A 19,968-nucleotide genomic window follows, 5' to 3' on the forward strand; every position below is an offset into this window, starting at 1 on the left:
CGTAACTGGATCATGTTGCTGACAGGTAGCTAACAAGCTACAAAATTATCATAATTTACAAGGATATAACTATATTTTTACTGTAAAACATTCATTATTTCATAATAGCTAAGTAATTAGATTCTGATGTGTATATACAAACACACACACTGGGGTGCACTACACAGACACCCCTGCCCACACCCCTATTTACCTTGAAAGTTTACTGTAATGCTCTCACCTGCATAAGTGCAGGGTGTTCAGGCCATTCTTGCAGTAACCTGTTTACTTCTTTAGTGAAGTTATCAAGTACAGGCTGGCATTGTCGAACTTGCTGAATATTAGGGTGCTGGTAAAAGTCATACGGGGCATCTTGTTGTATGACGAGATCTGAAGTCACTTCCTCAAAAAGTGTATTTTGGAGAAGTGTGCCAACTAAAAGCTGGCTGCCAAGAAGATAATCATTCATTTCAGCACCTAAGAAGCCAAAAAGGAAGAACTCATACATTCTCTGATCACTTTTTCATTCACCAGAAACCTACATGTTTCTTTGTATGCCTAGAGCATTATCCAAAACCTTAGGACATTGTGTATTTTTCAGGTATGAGAATGTTTAAAGTATGAAGCAACGAAGCGTGAATGCAGAAGGAAAAGGCTTAAAAATTCAGGTCTGTTGTTTTACCAGATCTTTGAACAGCAATAAGTTAGCCTGATACACAGCACGCTCCCAAAAATGGTTTGAGGTTGAATGGACAGAGTGACAGGTAACTAAGAAGTTCTACTCTGAGAAGTGATTAATATCATATCCTGGATATAACAATATATTATTGTTATAATTATTTCCATATCAAACATATTCAATTTCCAAGTAAAGACCATGTTATCCTCCCCCTCTTCCCCCCCCCATTTCTAGCCCCACAAACCCAGTTTAGGAAAGGAAAAATCAAGCTAGGTTTTCTTTCCTCCTCCCTCTGGTAATTAAAGCCTTTCCAATCCAAATTAAACCCACAGGGAAATAGGTGCAACCCCACTGTCTTTAACAGGGCTGCACAGATGCAAGAGACTGGAATGTCATCAGTTCAGCTGATGAACCACAGAAGGAGTAAGATCCAGCTCACTCTTTCTAGTTGGCTCCACGTGGCTGAAATGTGGAATGAATAAAGGCTGTAAAAATCTGACACAGAATTCAGAAGATAGGATTCTGAATACACACAGGGAACAGGTTTGTTAAAAGGTATCATTTTTGAGAGATCACTTTTCAGGGCAGAGTCATGGTTAGTATCTTATACAATGCCAGGAAAACACTGGTCTAAGACAAAGTATACTTAATCTGAAACAACTGCAGGTAAAGCTTAGGCATTATCAACAACCTTAAGCATTAAAACGGTATGCCTGAAGTACGACTAACAGCCTTACCGATCAAGGGATAGCAGTGTGCCACTAGAGAAGCACCAGTCTGATAGCAGGAAAGAAACGCACTGAAATAATGTTTAGCTTGATGTGGGGGCAGGCTCTGTTGATACCACAGGGATCGTGCGAAGTTTAGGCACAACTGCTGATGAATCATCATCACTGTTCGCATTGAACTCTGGGATAAGAGAGTTATTTCAGTGGCTACTGAATCCTCGGAATCATCTTCATTTTCCATTTTTTCTTCTAGACTTGCCTGAGCTGTGATATCTTCAAAGTCCTGTAAGTTACATTAAAATAATAGTTAACTTTACCCTGCCTTTATGCTACATTTACTATTTGTATTGCACTAGTGACCAAAGGCCCCCTGTGCTAGGCACAGGTAGCAATGTTTACTATCCAATCTGAAAAAAAGACAAGTGACCTTAACAATGGGCTTTTCTTCACAGGGGCAGCAGGGGTCGATTGAGCAGGTCTAATGAAGACCCGCTAAATTGATGGCAGAGCGCTCTCTGGTCAACCCCAGTACTCCTGCTCTCTGAGAAGAGTAAGAAAAGTCAACTGGAGAGCATCTCCTGTTGACGCAGCACAGTGAAGACACTGGGGTAAGCTGACTTATGCTATATCGACTCCAGCATGAAGACAAGCCCAATGAGAGAGAAGGGGAAGAGAGAAACAGTGAGAACATAGTTACACAGGCTAGCTACATGCATAATCTGGTGGCTTCAAGCAATTTAAGGGAAAGGAAATAGAAAGCAGAAGTACTCTCTTTGGCAGACTCTTTAGGATCAGCAAGTCTTGCCAGATCACCATCAAGTTCTATCATCTTACTATTGCATAATAAGTGTTCTCACTACATTTAGGAACTGCCTATAGTTCAGGGGTGCGCAAACTATTTGGCCCAAGGGCCACATTGGGGTTGCAAAACTGTATGGAGGGCTGAGTAGGGAAGGCTGTGCCTCTCCAAACAGCCTGGACCCCTCCCCCTATTCGCCCCCTCCCACTTCCTGCCCCCTGACTGCCCTGCCTCAGAATCCCCTACCCATCCAACCCCCCCCCGCTCCTTGTCCCCTGACCGCCCCCTCCCGGGACCCCCCCCCGCCCCTAACCGCCCCCCTCAGAATCCCACCCCGCATCCAACCCCCCCGCTCCCTATCCACACTCCCGCCCTCTGACAGGCCCCTCCCGCCCCGGGATTCCCACTTCTATCCAACCCCCCCGTTCCCCATCTCCTGACCACCCCCCTCGAACCTCCGCCCATCCAACTGCTCCCTGTCCCCTGACTGCCCCCTATCCAACACCCCCACCCTCCTTACCATGCCGCCTAGAGCAGCAGGAGCTTGCAACCCCGCTGCCCAGCCAGAGCCAGCCACACCACTGCGCTGCGTGGCAGGAACGGTGGGCCAGAGCACTGGCAGCGCGGCAAGCTGAGACTGTGGGGGAGGGGGAGACAGCAGGGCAGGGGCCAGAGGCTAGCCTCCCCGGCCGGGAGCTTAGGAGCCGGGCAGGATGGTCCTGCGGGCCATAGTTTGCCCACCTCTGCTGTACTTTATTCATCTGAACAGTAGACTTTGGTTTCAGAGTAGCAGCCATGTTACTCTGTATCCGCAATATGGCTAAGTCTATATTACAGCCTATGTCGGCATAATTTATGTCACTTAGGATTATGTGAATAAATCAGTCCCTGGAGCAACATAAGTTACACTGACATAAGCTTCTCCAGCCAACAGAGCTTTTGTTGTTTGTGGAGGTGGTTTTATTATGTTGACAGGAGAGCTCTCTCCTGTCGGCATAGAGCGTCTTCACAAGACACACTGCAGCAGCGCAGCTGAAAGTGTAGACATGGCCTTTAAATCCACAGATGACTGTCCACAAACTCAAAAGAACAAAATATTTTAACAGTACACATAGAGTGCGCCATTATCTCAAAATCCTTCCCACATTCTTCTCCTGGAGAAGAGAGAAACTGATTCATTTCTCCCTACGTAAGAACAAAGTTAGTTTTTTAAAACTGTACAATGCATCTTTCCATAAAGTAATATTCTTCTACCTTCTCATAGAGAGGGAATCTCCTCCTAAATTCTCTCTCTTCCTCCTCTTCCTCACTTCGCCCCGTTCCATAGCTCTTACTCCTGTATCTGTACAGACGACTTTCTTGCTCCTCCTGCTCCTGGATGCAGCGCTCCTGTTCATCCCATTCGTTTATAATTGCCTGAAAAACCAGAACACTGTGAAAATTCTTCAGAAATTATAACACACACAAACCACACTTGCCTCAGCAGTGAGGCAATGTCTTTGTTTTTCACAGTATGCAATATTATTACAAGTGTCCAAACCATGCTGAGTGAATACTGTAGTAACATTTCACTTGTAAATTCCTGGAACACCACACCTATGACTACTGTATGAAAAAGATCATGCAAATATGGGCCAAATCCTACAGATAGGGCCCTACCAAATTCATGGCCGTGAAAAACATGTCACAAGCCATACAAATCAAACCTCCCCCATGAAATATAACTATTGGAGGGGAAGGGGAGGGTTGGGGTGCCCCAGCTGGGGGCTCCTACCCTGCACTGGACTCCAGCTGCTAGTCCCAGCTGGGCTGGGGAGGGATAGAATTTACTCTTCCCTTGCACAGCCACTCTTGGTGGGGAGATCAGACCCACCTCTGGAGGCAGTGCAGAAGTGAGGCTGTACCACCCTCACTCCTGTACTGAAGCAGCCCTGGAGCTTCCTGCAGCCGTACCTGAAGGTGGGTCTGATCCTCCCCGGAGAGCAGCCTTACAGGAGAAACGCAAGTCCTGTTCCTCCCCAGCCCAGCTGGGAGTCGGGCTTGGGGCTTCTGCCCCACGGCTCCTGTTGGGGCTCAGGGCGCCCAGGCTCCGGGCTTAAATGCCAGTAACTCCCGCCAGGGCTCCCACCCTGCAGCTTCTGCTCTCAGGGCTTCCACCCTGTGGCTTCTGCCAGGCCTGGGCTGCCTGGGCTCAGGACTTCTGCCTCATAGCTTCTGCCAGGGCTTGGGGCACCCATTTTTCCAGGGGTGCCCCAAATTGGCCAGGGTCCGTGGGCCCATGCGTTAATCCCCCACTGGCCGGGACTAGCAACTAGGAACCTCCAGCCAGAGCACTCCCAGCAGCATGCGGGAGATCAGACCCACCTCCACAAGCCTCCTCTAGCTGCAGGAAGCTCTGCGGCTCTGAAGGCAGCACAGCAGTGAGGGTAGCATGACTCCCCTACAACAGTTTTGCAAGCCCCCCACTCCAACCCCATTTTGGATCAGGACTCCCATGATTACAACACAATGAAATTTCAAATGTAAACATCTGAAAACATGAAATTGACTTATTTTCAAATCCTATGGCTATGAAATTGACCAGAATAGACCTGAATTTGGTAGCCTCCTACCTATAGTCCTTACTGAATCCCTTATCAGAGAAAACCCCCCACTGAAATGAAAGGTAGGTTTTCATGAAGTAAGTACGGTAGGATTTGGTTTTATGTCTGAATATATGAATCATATTATCATAGCGCATTAAACGTAATTACCATTTTTAATTCTATGAAAAAATTGCTACTGTTAGACATGGTATGGAATGTTGTGTTACTTTGGAAGATTACCCAGCTGGTTCAGCAGGTGAGACCCATATCTAGGCATCACTGTTGAAAGCAAAGTTACACTGTACCTCTGGCATTTGGCTTTTAGAAGTATTTGTTCCATTTACTCAGAAGACTTTACCTGACACAGATGCCTGAAAAGCTGCAGAGATTTCTGGTCCAGCTCTCCCTTAGACAATACATGGCATCGAAGATACAATAAGGCATTCACTAGCAGCTGTTCCTGAGTTGGGTATGAACTCTGAATCCTTTCATCAGACTCTCCTTCAGAGCGTTTCAGAGATAACTTTTTAAGGCCACAGAGGATGTTCATAGATTGCACTGAGCATAAAGTATCCGCATGTGAAAGGTAACTGGGGAAGGTGGGACCAACAGAAGGAAATGCCAACAAAGAGGTAACAAGGGTGTCAAGTTTGGCTGGACAGACCATACTATTGAGTGTTGCATAAACTTCAGAGGACACTAGTCTCATGCCATGCTGCAGCTGTAAAATGGCAGCTTGCAGTGGGGTGATAGCATCAGGGTACAAAGTATATTCTTCTGCCAAGTGTTTTCTAAATTGATGGTGAGATTCCTGCCAGGATGCTTCTTCGTTTAGCAGGTTCTGTACTGCCTGGAGCGACTTAGGTCTATTTCCACGAAGGAACTGTAGAAGACGGGCTAAGAGATCCTGGACTGTGGAAATTTGTGCAATGCTGGTGACATACTGGTGAACCTCCTGGTATAAGCAGTCATATGGCGGGACTTGGGGTCTGAAGGCCTGTTTTCTGGAAAGATTGTCTATTTGTTCCTTCAGCTGTTGCATTCTTTGGGGTAGAAGTCTATTAGGAAATAAAGATATTGACCAATTTTAGAAGCATATTATAAACTTAACTATTCCATTAGGGTGCACAATATGACTACAGTATATGAATCACCTAGGCTATGTGGTATTTCCTAAGAGACAGTAAAAAGTGCAGCTCTAGTGAAAGTGCCTTATGAAGCTTAGCCATTTAGAACTGGCTCTAATTCTAACTTCTAGTAACGAATTGTCAAAGCAGTTTGCATGTGCTGAAATGAGATCAGGGACTTTTGTTAACTTGGGAAAATTGTGAACAATGATTGCATGCTGGAGTTTGAGCCCATCTCTTGCGTACAGAAGGAGAGTTGCCTCTTGCCCATTAAAATTTCTTCCCCAGTTCCTCTGCTTAAGAAACACAAATTCTAGGAGTATCAGAGTACTTCACACCAGTATAAAGGTTCCTCACACTGGCATAGCTTATTCCTCTTCCCATATAGAGGTATACGGCATCTTTATATTGGTATAACTGCAACCCTCAGGGGTTGTACTACTTAAATTATACCAGTGTAGTTAAAACCATACAACTTATATCTAGACCAGCCCTTAGGGTATGTCTGCACTGCAGCTGGGAAGTGTGATTCCTAGTGTGGGTAGACAAGACTTGTGCTAGCTTGCAGTGTGGACATTGCGATATGGGTGGCAGCTTGGGCCAGCCGTCTGAGCTTGGCCCCTGGGGGGGTTGGATGGGCTCAGACGCTTATTGTTAGCATGCTAGTTTGAACTGAGCTAGTGCAAGCCTGCTGGGAATCATACCTTCCAGACACAGTGACCCATCATGAGTGATCACCAGCCTAAGTCAGGCATTTGTGCTCCACTAAATAGTTCCTATACGTGCCTTTACTATCCTGATATGCAAGTCTTTGTTCCAGAATCAACTATATCAGAGATCTCCAAACTGTGGGGCATGCCCCCCTTGGGGGGCACGGAAGAATGTTGGGGGAAGGGGCAAAGAGGGCCTGGGGCAGCACCCTGGGGGGCAGGGAGGGAGCGCCACCCAGCTCCCAGCTCTGCTCCAGCCCCACCCCCAGCGCCATGCCTGGCCCCGGCCACAGCGGTGGCCCCAGCTCCACACCCGGCCAGCTGCCAGCCCCCACCACGGCCCAGCTGTGGCTCTGATCTCTCCCCCAGGCTCAACCCCTGGCCGTGGCTTTGTTCCTAGCCTTGCTCCTGGCCCCAGAACCACCCCCCGCTATGGCCCCAGCCTCAAGCCCCCTACCCCTGTCCACGTCCAGTCCCCTGTGAGCAACAGCCCCACTCCTGGCTCCAGCTCAGCAGGCAGCACAGATGGGGTGAGGCAGGACACCACCCTCGAAAGTTAAGGGACCACTGAACTATATAAACAAAAATTATTTACAAAAAAGCAATACAAACAACATTACAATGCAACGGAAGAAATCCAGACCACGTAAGCAGGTGCGACTCCCAAAGAATATCGCTGGCCTCTCCCAATCATCAACAAACTAGTTAAGTGCTTCTCCCATTACCTGATATGCGGATGCGTGAAACTGGTAATTGCTTCATCTTCAAGATCTTTTCCTGTATGTAACTGTGCTGACAGATTCAGTGTCTTCCATTTACACTGCAGGTGGTGTAACTAGTAAAGAACAAATTAAACAATTTTATGGTTTTCTTTTAGGTAGCACACAAAGCACACCTTCCAGGAGATTTAAGAAAATATGACTGAGTAATCTAATAATGGTACTCTAATATGGAGCTCATGCTTTTGCATCATTCACCTGTGCATAATTAAAATTAATTTCATGAACAAATGCGATGTATTCCAAAGTAGGAGTCAGCTTTAAAAAAGGGATAGAAAATCCACACTCACCTCCTCCTTGGCGTACTTGAGTTTGTATTCTCTTTTCACTGCAGGATCAAATCTAGTCTGTGGAAGCCACACCTGGATCTGCACCAAACCCATATTCACCCAGAGGCTACCTCGCCGAGCTGTCTCTGATAGGTCCTGAATTCCTTCTCCTTCCCCAAAGAATTGCTGCAAGCAGGTCAGCAAGAGACAGAGGACTTCTTTTGGCAGTACCTCCTGACCAGTGACATCCTTAAGTACTTTGAGAATGTACTGAAAAGCCACAGGGTCCTTGGAGGAGAGTTTATCACAGCGCTGTGAATATTCCTCTTGCAGGTCTACTGGAATCAGATCCTTCAGAGCCAAGAGCTGCCGACATAACATTACATCCTGGATTCTGGAATCCGTACACCTGAAGGAATAAGAATAAAAAGATATTGGCAGCCTGGTGAGTATAAGATTCTGTAATATTGCTGGTTTAGGTAAAAGATGTGTAAAGGAAGGACCTCAATAGTACCTAAATTCTGCCATGGAAGAAACAGACATGTTGGTCCACAAAACTGTGTTGATTTCTTGAAGCTGTTGTGCTCTCTCCATCCACTCTCCCAGTATCACATGGGATGAGGACAGAACAGGAAGGCCACTCGCATCCCACTGGCTTGTCTTGATGCTGCTAGTTAGAATTTCAAAGAGGCACTTTGAGAAAACTGCTTGGTTCAAAACACCTGGGCCCTAAATTAAAAGATTACAAGATATGCAGTGTTAATAGCATTTCCTCATTTATTTTAACGTTACACAAAGATAAGCTTTATGAAAGGCTTTTTACCAAAACTACAAGATAATTGCTCACTTCAGCAAAACTATTAGAAAAAAATCTAATGGTGGAGCAACTCCAGATTTTAACACACACGCAGCACGTGCTCACATTCACCTCTACCAGCTAACAAATGTCGGCAGTGGAACAGCTTGTCTTGTCTACACTAGAGTTTTAAAACATGTTCATTTCTAAAACTTGTTAGCAAAACTATTTTAAAAATAGACATTTTATTTTAGTTTAGCTATCCAATTATGTCACAAAACACAAACCTTCATAAAACGGTACATAGGGGATTTAGGCATTTTCCTTTCCTCTGCACCAGGTAGCGGCTTCCAGGTTAACCAGTACTCCGGATCTGTGGTTACAGTACTGTGCCAGAAGAATTCTAATACGCTACTGATCAGTTCTGACCACAGAAGAGACATTTCTTCATGGGATACCTAAAAGTGAGAGAGAAAAAAAATTTAAGTCTCCTAGGATAATTTACTGGCAGCGAAAGAAAATTATTATGCTAGAAACAAGAAAAAACACTGAATAGAATGTATGTGTGACATTCTTTTCTGATGGAGACAGGGCTGGCTCTACAGTTTTTGCCGCCCCAAGCAGTGAAAACAAACTGCCACCGCTGACGGCAAAAGGAAGAAGCTGCCGCTGATTTGCCGCTGTGGTGGGCGGAACAGAGCAGCTGCCGCCGAATTGCCGCCACGGCCGGAGGAACTACCGCGCCTTTCTAACTGCCGCCCTAAGCACCTGCTTGGAACACTGGTGTCTGGAGCCGGCCCTGGATGGAGATATTATCACCTTTAGTCTTTTATAGCACCATAGAGTGTGGTTTACATCTCCTCTGAAAAAAATTATACTCCTAAACAATAGCTTCCTCATCAGGTGTCTGTGCCCAGCAACAGCTTCCGTTCTCTCCCTTCCCTGCGTGCGCGCACACACACACACACTGTTGTGAGGGATAACTTCACAGGCCAAGTTTTCCGAACATAATCTCTGTTCTGTGACTCTGCAACTTTGCACAATGGTGCGCAGAGTTCCACAAGCCTAGAGAACAGATAAAGCCCTGTGAACAGATAAAGCCCTGTGACAATCTCACCAAAAATACTTGTTGAGAACTTGCTGGTGTATTGAAGCCCGTGGGAGCTACGAACTCACGCCACTGTTAAATTCTAACTTTTATTTAGCCTACCCTTTCTCCCAAGTAATAAAACGTGTTGGAATTATTACTTTGTAAACCTGTGAACTAGACACAGAAAAAATACTAGTGTTACAGATATTAACACTCATTCATGGAAGTTTGAACACAAACTTCTGCAAGCCTAAATTAAACTAAAACTTGTTCTTACCTTATTAAGATGTAACAAGTGCCACAGTCCATACAGATGTTGAGAGGCAGCTGGCGTCAGTTTAAGGCAAAAAGCTACATACTGACTTAGCTCTGAACACTTGTGTAGCTGTTGATTGCTGTTCTCCCTGTAGCTGAAGAAAAGGCTATCAACAAAAAACTATGCTACATAGTATGCAACTTGAATGCACAACTGAATGAGAAAAAGTAATGTCTTGACTGTAGCAAAGGGGTGTGAAACAGGATATTGCTAGGTTCAAAATCAACTATGTGAAACTTTTTCAGTGAGACCATAAACAAGTCATTTAGAGGCAATTTCACCCATCTCGTTTTACTGTTCTTTTATAAAAACATGACCTTCACTGAAATCCTAATGCTGTATTGAGTGCACCAGATTTTTTAGAAGCTCCATGAGGGAAGCTACTCTATAAACCTCATTTTCTCTGCAATGCAATAATACAGACTTGCTTTCTTCGAAGAACTGGTAATCAGTCATAAAGCACACCTACATTTAGCCACTTGAAACAATGAAAATATTTAATTTAATTCAAATGGCTTGTTTTTTTCTATATTCTCTTTGCACAAATTGCACTTGTAGATATGTCCATCTACACCATCCAATGAGCATATGGTGATGCTCATTTTGGACTGTAGATCTCTGGTTTCTCAAGCTCTTATTGAACTTTTTGCAGGAGCTCAAGAATATTACCATGAAGGCTTGACAGAGGATTGAGAATTAAGGGACTAATGAGCAGACTTAGAAAAAAAATTACTTCCTAGTAGGACTCTCTATAAAACCGTGGGCTTTTTTCTGGTGCTGTCACAATCCATTCGACTGTCAATAAAGATTTCTTTTCATAGTCTAAATACATTATTCCAGGAGGCTTGAATAGCACAGTTATGCTATGCCTACACGGTAAACTAAGGGGGTGATTCCCCTGCTTGCGCACACATACTTTTGCCAGCTCTCATCAAACTAGTGCAAAAATAAATAGCAGCGTAGCTCGGAGGCTCCGCTGAACCAGTGGGTAGGTACTTGGCACTGCTCAGCCATGCCTCTGTTGCTGCTACAGCACTACCACCTCTACGCTGCTATTTCTACTCGCGCCAGCTCAATGACAGCCAGCACTGTACCGGAGGAGGGCATTCCCCCCACACCGCCCCCGCTCATAATGTTGCCATAGCCTTAGTATAATCACGTCAATAAAAATCCCCTGTCTGCCCAAGAGCTGATGGGAAGAAAGCTAGTAAATATTCAAGTTTAAACAACTCCTTCGACATTTCACTTTGGCTCTAGGTCCCAAGAAATGTGGTTTTGCATAAAGATAAGAATGATATATGTTGATTTGCATGCAGAGGGATGTAGCACACTGATCCTCATAACTTTGCACAACAGATTCTAAATTTCATTCAAAAAACCTGCTCTTGCCTCACCTGCTTAGGCAAGCCTTAGTTACACAATCTGCTGTCAGTTTGTACTGCCAGAGCACTGCCAAATACTCCATTGCGGGCCACAACTGAATCCTACTACAGAGCTGGATTAATGAGGCAGAATCCAACTGACTGGAGACCGTGTCTTCAGTATGAATCTCTTCTGAATGACCAAGCTTAACTCCTTCTGCTTTCAGGTGTGAACACTGTAAATTCACGAACGTCCTTAATTCACCTGTACAATGGGGGATAAAAAGCACATGAATGCACATAAACATTTATTTATCAATTAACAGTCCAAGCAGCAAATCTGAAAGGAAGTGCTCATTCACACAGATACAAATGAGAAAGAGAAATATTTCTGGATGAAATAAACATACGCTAGATGTTCTGACACTGTGCTTCTGACTGTATTTGATTGTCACATATATGTCAAATTATTTACCTGGATTAACATCTTCTAAATGATTAGCTCTGAGAACCAGACCCGTGGCCTGCAGCAGTGCTTTCTTTATTTCCCATCCAGTGGCAGCAGTTTTCAGACAACAGATTTCGTCCTGCCATCTGCTTTCTCCAAAGGTAGGTCTCATCTCCAGGATGTTGAGTGCTTTGCTGAGTTCTTTCAACTGAGCAACAGACTCCATCACCAGTTTATCCTGCAAACGTAAAAAAACCCAAGAAAAGATATTTAAACAATCATTAGTTTTTGTTTCAAAGGTTATAATGACATAATGAACATAATCAGTGGCCCACTAACATCGTGCTCATGCTTTCTAAATTAAGAGTACTTACACATGCAAAAGGTGTGCAACTTTATGCAAAACTTAACACCAATTCTTAATGCTTCATCTCCCTTATGTGTTCAATCCAACATTAAGAAGATGGATATGCTGAGATAAGTGACCAATCGATTAGTATTTAAGATTCAGTTTGTGTAAACTGGAAAAGGTAAAATAATTTTCACAAAATTTTAATACTTTTATTTAACACGTTCATCTCTCACTGATAGTGAGGCATGTACCATGTGTTAACAATTGTATGACAGTGGGTTTACAAAGTCATGCCTGGAACCATCTACGCTGCATTGACATTAACTAGTTTACACGGTTAAGTCTCTCTACACCCTGCTTTGAAAATGTACCGTGGTGCTTTTCATATTAGCTCAATGCAATAATGCATTAGCTGCTTATGGAAGTTTGGAAGGATGGACTCTCCTTCCTCAAGCAACTGAATACTAGTCAATGGAATGCAGAATATGCCTCGTAATCTAACAATTGAAGAGGTAGCATCACCTGTTGGATGGTTAAGTGCTGCCATCTCTCTCTAAAGAGGCGGGGTGGGGAACATTTGAGAAGGCTGTAGGCAATTTTAAATGGCAGTTCTCTGAATCAGGGTTTCTTAAATTGGGTTGCCAGAATGTGTCAAAGGGTCTCATAGGATGCTCAGTGAGGGGGAAGGAGGGCAGGGGTTAGATCCTGTCCCTGGTGGATGGATTGCAGAGCCCATCCCATGCTCACCCCGCAGGGGCAGTTCCTGCAGCTCCAGTCCCCTGGGGCTGGCTGGACTCAGCTTTCCGTTCCAGGCACTGTAACCTGGTGCATGGGATCCCAGTGCTGCTCAGGATTGGCCCAGTTGCCCCTTCATCATTATGACAAGGGGCTGGCCAGCCCAATTTTGGGCAGTGGTGCTGCAACCCTATGCGCCAAGATGCAATGTCACTTTCACAAATTTGGCCCAGCCCCCTGTCACAAGGGCTGGGCCAATCTGAGCAGTACTGTGATCCTGGAAGTCACAACAGAGCCGAGCCTAGCCAGCCCCAGGGACAGATGCAGCAGGAGCCACCAATCTGGTACACCGAGAGTATTTATTTAATACTTATTTACTTCTTATTACATTACTGTGTATATTATATATTGTGATTAAGAAATATTTGGTAATCCACATGTTTTTTGTACTAAAGATATTTATAGGGTTGCAACAGGTCATCAAGGTTTACAAGGCCTGAACCCAAAAACATTGAAAGCCACTGCAAGTATCCTGATCATTGAGTACTATCAGTGTGAATAGTTTGGGTATATGAGCCATTTAGCTTCAAGGGAAGTGAGGATGAGGCAGAAATTAGATTGGATGAAGGCAGCCAAGTAGGAACCTGGGGTAAATTTTTTAAAAGTACCCGACTTTCAAATCCCGCTTTCAAATATGATGTTGGCCCCAAGGCCCAAATTTTTAGAAGTACTTAGGCATTGCTGTGCACAATGTTGTAATGTGTAACTTATTTGGGATCCTAAGTCCCATTTTCAAATGGGATTTAGGTGCCTAAATCAGTTACACATGGCACAGAGGAGCACAGCAGTGCCTAACTACCTTTAAAAATCTGGGCCCAAGGGCCAGATTGTAAACCTAAAGATATAGACAGGTGCCTACCGGGATTGAAATCAATGGGAGTTAGGCACATTAGGTACTTCTGAAAATCCCACCAAGCACCTACTTGAATCTTTAGGTGCCTTTGTGCCTAAATACCTTCTTGCCTTTAGAAAGCTAAGACCTACTGACTTTCAGTAAAGTTAGGCTCCCAAGTGCCTACGTCACTTCTGAAAAGGGGATTTAACTTTACTTTTTAAGTTAATTCTTTCAGAAGTTTATCCTTTTATAGAAGACCTGGAGGTAAAATTCTCAACTAGGCTGAACACTGAAATCTACCAACACTGGTTTGGTTTGCAAAGGCATGGTGCGGTTCACACGGGGGGTGTACCTCCCTTGTTCTGCCTGGTCTGAAGGTGCCACAAGTACTCCTTTTCTTTTTGCGAATACAGACTAACACGGCTGTTACTCTGAAACAAATATCCAGGACTACTTTACAGCAGAAATATCTCCATACTCATGCAACACCCTAAACTATTCGTTAAAGAACTGCTACTCTGGACAATCCATCAACAATGTTGTTACTAATTTAGACAGCCGATACATTTCAGAAAGAAACTCATATTAAAAAAAATGTTAAAATTAGCATTAGTCATTCTTATGAATCCAGGGAGATAGGAATGTCCATTTGCTGGCTTGGGAAATGAGTATAATAGTACAAGAACCCTACAGAGATTTGCTGCGAGCATTAAGGAATGTTTGTAATGTACTTAGATATACTTGGAAGCAAGGTGCTATAGTTGTCCAAAACATTCCGTCATAAATGGAATAATGTACCTTGAAAGGAAGAGGTCTCCCAAGAGACTTCTGCAGCTTCTTTACACCAATAGAAATACCAGCAGGATTGGCCAAACAGCTATGAATCTGCTGTGAAACAGACTGAATTTCCTTGGAAACCCTTCAAGTAGAAAGGAAAAAAGTTTTCAAAAAAGTTCAAGTGGGTAAAGGCAAAAGGACATGCAACAAGGAGAACAAGAGACTTATTTTTTTCTCCTATACTCCACTAAAAAATGGGTGCTGGACAAAATTACATACAGGCACATCTTCACTGAGGATGGGGCCAATGTTAAGAAACATCAGAAGTTCCAAAACAAACGCATTCAGCTAATACACTTGTATTTGCAGTGAGAGTGGAACATAACAAACATCAATACTTGTGCTTACAGAGTAAATGAAGCTCATCAGTTTTAGCTGGTGTATTTTAAAAAGAATGCTAACGTAACTGTTTAATATGGCCACATATGTAGCAAAGGGGCCGGGGGTGGGAAGCAACCCTTTCAATTAGTTGCATTATGCGTGAGCTAAACAACCTACTTGTGCTGCTCGTGTCCAGCCAGCATCTGAGGAATTCTGTTAATTAAATGCTTCACAACCCAGTGCCAGTGAAGCGATAGGAGTGCCAAGCCTGGAGAATCCACCGTCAGTGTGTCAGATGCTGCCCAAAACCGGTCACGCCACAGCAAGCAGTAGAAGATCTATAGGCAAGTCAGGAAAGTTATAGCCTTCCCATCGCTGAAGCCTGGCATATTACAGTACATCTTGCATTGTAGTTGGGGCACTGATGTTCCTAACTCTGCTACTCTCATAATTAGACAATATTATGTTTTAAATCAAGAGATCTGTCCTCAACTGGTTTACCTATGTGTTCTAAAAATATTAGCAACTGTAGAATCCATTGTTAACTGATCCCCACCAGTGTAGGAAACAGAGCACAAAGCAAGATGGACCTCCTTCAAGGATTTTACAATCTAAATTAGATATGGACAATTCAATTCAGACAACACACCAGATGAAGAAGATATAGCGTTAAAGCAACACAATTAGTGCTGGGGATTGCCTTTAAAAGGCTTTGTTGCAAGAGGCTTTAAAACAGACTCTAGATGGAGGGGGAAACTGTTTGGTACGTCATGGGGGAAGGAATTCCAAGCATACAAAGTGGCACGGAAAAAGGAGAGAGGGCAAGAGAGAATGAAAGACACAAAGGTTATGTTAAAAGGGAGTTTGGGGGTGTCAGGTAGGTAGAAATGAGAGCAGAGATGTAAGAAGAAATAGATTTGTTCAGGTATGAGAGGAGGATGAGAAACCTGAACTTGATGTAGAAAGTGAGAAGAAGCCAGTGAAGGGATTTGAAGAGTGGCATGATCGATGTGGTGGGAGATTTTAACAAAAGCATTTTGAACTGTTTGAGGTGATAGGAAGAGATGATATAAAAGGAAGTAATGAAAGTATGTTGAAAACCTACATGTTATCTTAGAACAGTGGTGTTTAACCTGTGGCCTTCAGATCCCTAGGAGTCCACAGACCATGCTTACGAATTCCAAAGTCGTCCGCACCTCCATTTGAAACTTTTTAGGGGTCCACAAATGAAAAAAGGTTGAAAACCACTGTCTTAGAATAAAGAGTGGTGGAAAATGGACACAACAGTTTACTATAAATCTGCAGATCAGCTTAACCCCTTATACCTGACACTATACAAACAATCACATTCCACATTCTAACCAAAACCCTGCCATTTATTTCAGTGTCCATGGGACTAAAAATAGAGAAGCTCCTCCAGAATTCTGGATCCTAAATAACTGTAGCAAGAGCAATTTAAAAACTCTACTCACCTCATGCACATTGTCATCTGTTAAGGTCACTTGAGAAGACTTCACCCAGTGCAACATAAAGGCATCCCAAAGTTCAAAGAAAGCAGCAAGATTGGCCACAATAGCATGTGGAAGAGAGTTATAACTCCCTGGATCTTGATTTAAAGAACAGAACAAAAAAAAGGGGGTAAAAGTTACAATATATTACTACATACTTCCTTGGTACTACATATTTAAATACTATGTTAAATATTAAATACTACATATTTCCTTGGTATTTGCAGCATTCCCTATTACTTCTAAGTAGGAAGGATAGGGAATACTGCAAATATGGAGGCAACACTGGTCAGTCAACTAAAGGCAACTGTGAAGTGAAAGTCATGTTGTTACCGACTTTCTTCTGAGGCGGAATTCAAACTGTAAATGCATAAAATTGCAGGACTGAAACTAAGTTTTTCCTGATATAAAAAACCACTAGCCACAGACCTCCTCTCTTTCCCTTTATTACATGCAATTTAATTTCTTCTCTGCTTGGGGAGTTAAATACAGCCAGTGAGATCAAGTTCCACCAGCGGTGTAACGGTTTGTGTGTATGTTACACTGGGATAGCATTAGAAAGGGGAATTCTTCATATATAATCAACGATACCATGGCAAGAAATAAATTGTCAATTGGGGAAGTGACAGCCTCATAGATCAAAAAGGTAAGACCTAGCAGATTTGAGTTACATAGACCCTCCTCTCTTTTCATTTGTCATTCTACTTCTCATCTGGCTATCAATTCAACTTATTGCAGTCTCTCAGTGATCCAGAAGGACAATGGTCTTTAGACCACAGAACAAATGTAAGCTTTGATATTTAGTCAGTTTTTGCCCATGCATTCTCTGGAAAAGGACAAACAAAATTACATTAAACCTGCTCAATGCAGTTGGCTCAGCAAACATACAGAATACATGATTAAAATATCTACTAGGCAGAGTAAATGCCAATCTCTACCATTCCGATTTTACAAAATGATGCTGTATTTAATAAAATAATTTTAATATCAACTTAGAACTCTGTTTAAAATAAAACCACAATACTAGTGCCAAAAAGTTGCTATATGAGACACTAATTGGTGTTTGTCATCAAGTCTTTCCACTTAAACTATAAACAAACATTGCTCCAGTTGCACACCAAAAGGAAGTGAAAAGTCTGAAGCTTTACTCCTCTCCGATTTCCACTAAACACCTTTTTTATAGTCGTTACCAATGAAGGCATGCAATCTCACTCTCTCTCTACACACATACATATTTATTTAGGAGAGAGAAATTATCCACACATACTCTACTGGAGGGGCGTACCTACTCTACTAGAGTAATATTTTATATTGCTATAGCTCTGGTCTGCATGTGTTTCATAAACATATAAAACGTTCACACATATGATGGGCAGTATAAAATCATGCTTGGGGTAACTGAGCTTTTATAACAGAATCCTATCCAACATAACTATTCTTTTCTTATTCATTAAACAGATTATGCAGTAAAAGAAACAATGAGATAATCACTCCTACCTTTATGGAACTCTAGAGACATTCTTAAGGCACTAGTTCTCAACTTTTTGCTAGTAATCAAGTTCTTCTCAGTATAGCTCCTTTTTTCCCGGTCAAGAAATAATATTGCCCTGAATAAAAACAACATAAGGGTGTTAGGAGAAGTCAGACTGACCATCTGAAAAGCCTCTATACTATATCAGGGAGGGTAGAGCATATTAGGAGATTTGATATCTCAGAACTAACTATTTGAAGCGAGAATCAAAGGTCTGAACAGTGACACGTCAGATAGCTTAAATTTGGCCTGTAAAGGATGTTAAATTAAATCTTCAATTTTTAAAACTTTTCCTGGAACACACAAAATGATTTCTCTATTAACAGCTTTGACTGGACACCTCAAAAGGAAAGGTACTCGGCAATTATGCTGCAGAATCCATGCAACTACAGGTGATTATGTGGGAAGTTAGCATTTGCCAGGTGGCAAGAACCACCTTTTTACTCTGAACTCAAGAGTTTTACTTTATAACTTGCCCATTCCCCCCTTTTTATTTAAGCGAAGAGTAATAGTGGGAAAGGCAGCCTAGTTCCTTCCCTCCCTACAAAAAGGTGTTTTGAGTCTGAAGTCAGTAGCATCACAGCACCACTCCCATGCTTTCTGCTTCTTCCCCTGGTTCTGTTTTTTTGGGGATGTATTCCAGCACAATATCTGCTAAACTACCATGTGCTCTTTCCCTACGCCATCAGCAGAGTGACAGGCTCCAGCCTGTCTATAACCCAAAAGCAGGGGCTGAAGATTTAGATTTTCATATGTTATAGCCAAAAAAACCAAGCCTAGGGTTTTAGACCTTATCTGTCAAACTTTAAGCAAAATGTTCAGCAGGAACATTGGCAATAATCACAACAGCATTGGCTAGAATTGCAATGTAAACTTCACAAGCCACCAGGCTTCCACTCTGCATTTGTCTTAACCCACCGGTTTGCTACAGACATCAGAAGGACAAAAAGCTGATCTGTGTGTTCCACTTCTGTATCAAAGTTCATTGAATTTCTAATGATATTCAAAAACTGCATATTCCATCTTGGATCCAGCGGCATCACGTGTTCATCTGGTAAGGCAAGCAGTTACAGAGAAAGACAGTGTTTTGCCAAATAAAAATGGTATTGCTTTTCTTTCTCCAGCCCTCCAAGAAATGGTATGGGATTTCCATAAATGTAATGAGAGAGATCACTAGCAGAACTGGGGTATCACCGAGTGCAATGGTCAATTTCAGCATGCAAAGAAGACTCATGAGGTCAGCTATTCTTTCAACTATTTCTTTATTTTGGGGATGGGACAATGCTCCAGTGCAGGCATGTGAGAGGAAGACAGGTAGAGCAGGAAAGCTCCTCCCCACAGAACACCCAAGTAGAAGGCAGCAGTAATTTGACTGTAGGCCCTGGAAGCACAGTGATAAGTGTGAGGTGGTCACTGGTTAAGGCACTAGGAAGGCACTTCAGATACAGGTTCAGGTCCCTACTTCACCACAGACTTCCTGTGTGACCTTGGGCAAGTCACTTAGTGTCTGTGCCCCAGTCCCCATCTACAAACTAGGGATAACAGCCATTTTCAATGCTCCAGAAAGTTTCTGCCATCCCAACAGGCATGCCTTACTAGGGCACAATACTTCTAAGAAGGTGCACTTCTCGGCCCTACCCTGCACAGCTCTAGATTAAAGCCATTTCCTTATCATTCTTTTGAAATCTATTCATTCCTTTGTCCGTGAATTCCTGTAAATGCCAAATGTTAACCCGAGATGCAAGGTGGGTGAGGGAATATCTTTTATTGGACCAACTTCTGTTGATGACAGATAAAAGCTTTCGAACCACACACAGCTCTTCTTCAGGTCTGGGACAGGTACTCTGAGCGTCACAGCTAAACACAAGGTGGAGCAGACTGTTTAGCATAGGTAGGTAGCACATATTCTAGAGGACCATTCAAGGTGGAGTTGCCTGTTACCCTAACACACTACCCATATTTTTCAACATTACCTACTTCCAACCAAGAAAATAGTACAAGAGTAGCATTCTCCATGGTGCCACACATGTGCTGTATAACCACTTCCAATATATTTCAGAGGGAACCACACTCCAATTTAAGGTTAATTCCAGTGAACTTCGCAATATTTTGCATATCACCAA

The 19,968-nt window shown here is 43.1% G+C and overlaps 1 protein-coding gene across 4 annotated transcripts in view; it reads right to left on the minus strand.

Annotated features, from left to right (window-relative positions):
- Positions 1–19,968, minus strand: part of MDN1 (midasin AAA ATPase 1) — a 164,194-nt gene that overhangs the window by 43,740 nt on the left and 100,486 nt on the right. For 2 of the 4 annotated variants that reach the window (XM_075126578.1, XM_075126577.1), the window contains exons 51-66: positions 18,764–18,896; positions 17,812–17,921; positions 16,279–16,412; positions 14,984–15,144; positions 14,447–14,567; positions 11,694–11,904; positions 11,252–11,483; positions 9,819–9,963; positions 8,739–8,909; positions 8,170–8,384; positions 7,677–8,064; positions 7,333–7,442; positions 5,129–5,828; positions 3,440–3,601; positions 1,396–1,669; positions 221–456 (exon numbers count right to left, since the gene is read on the minus strand). In XM_075126578.1, coding sequence (XP_074982679.1) covers positions 221–456; positions 1,396–1,669; positions 3,440–3,601; positions 5,129–5,828; positions 7,333–7,442; positions 7,677–8,064; positions 8,170–8,384; positions 8,739–8,909; positions 9,819–9,963; positions 11,252–11,483; positions 11,694–11,904; positions 14,447–14,567; positions 14,984–15,144; positions 16,279–16,412; positions 17,812–17,921; positions 18,764–18,896 — 3,503 coding nt within the window. The remainder of the gene's footprint in view (positions 1–220; positions 457–1,395; positions 1,670–3,439; positions 3,602–5,128; positions 5,829–7,332; positions 7,443–7,676; positions 8,065–8,169; positions 8,385–8,738; positions 8,910–9,818; positions 9,964–11,251; positions 11,484–11,693; positions 11,905–14,446; positions 14,568–14,983; positions 15,145–16,278; positions 16,413–17,811; positions 17,922–18,763; positions 18,897–19,968) is intronic. The other 2 variants (XM_075126580.1, XM_075126579.1) reach the window with 2 other exon arrangements.

This window comes from Caretta caretta, chromosome 3 (genome assembly GCF_965140235.1).
Source record: "Caretta caretta isolate rCarCar2 chromosome 3, rCarCar1.hap1, whole genome shotgun sequence".
Taxonomy (NCBI): Eukaryota; Metazoa; Chordata; order Testudines; family Cheloniidae; genus Caretta; species Caretta caretta.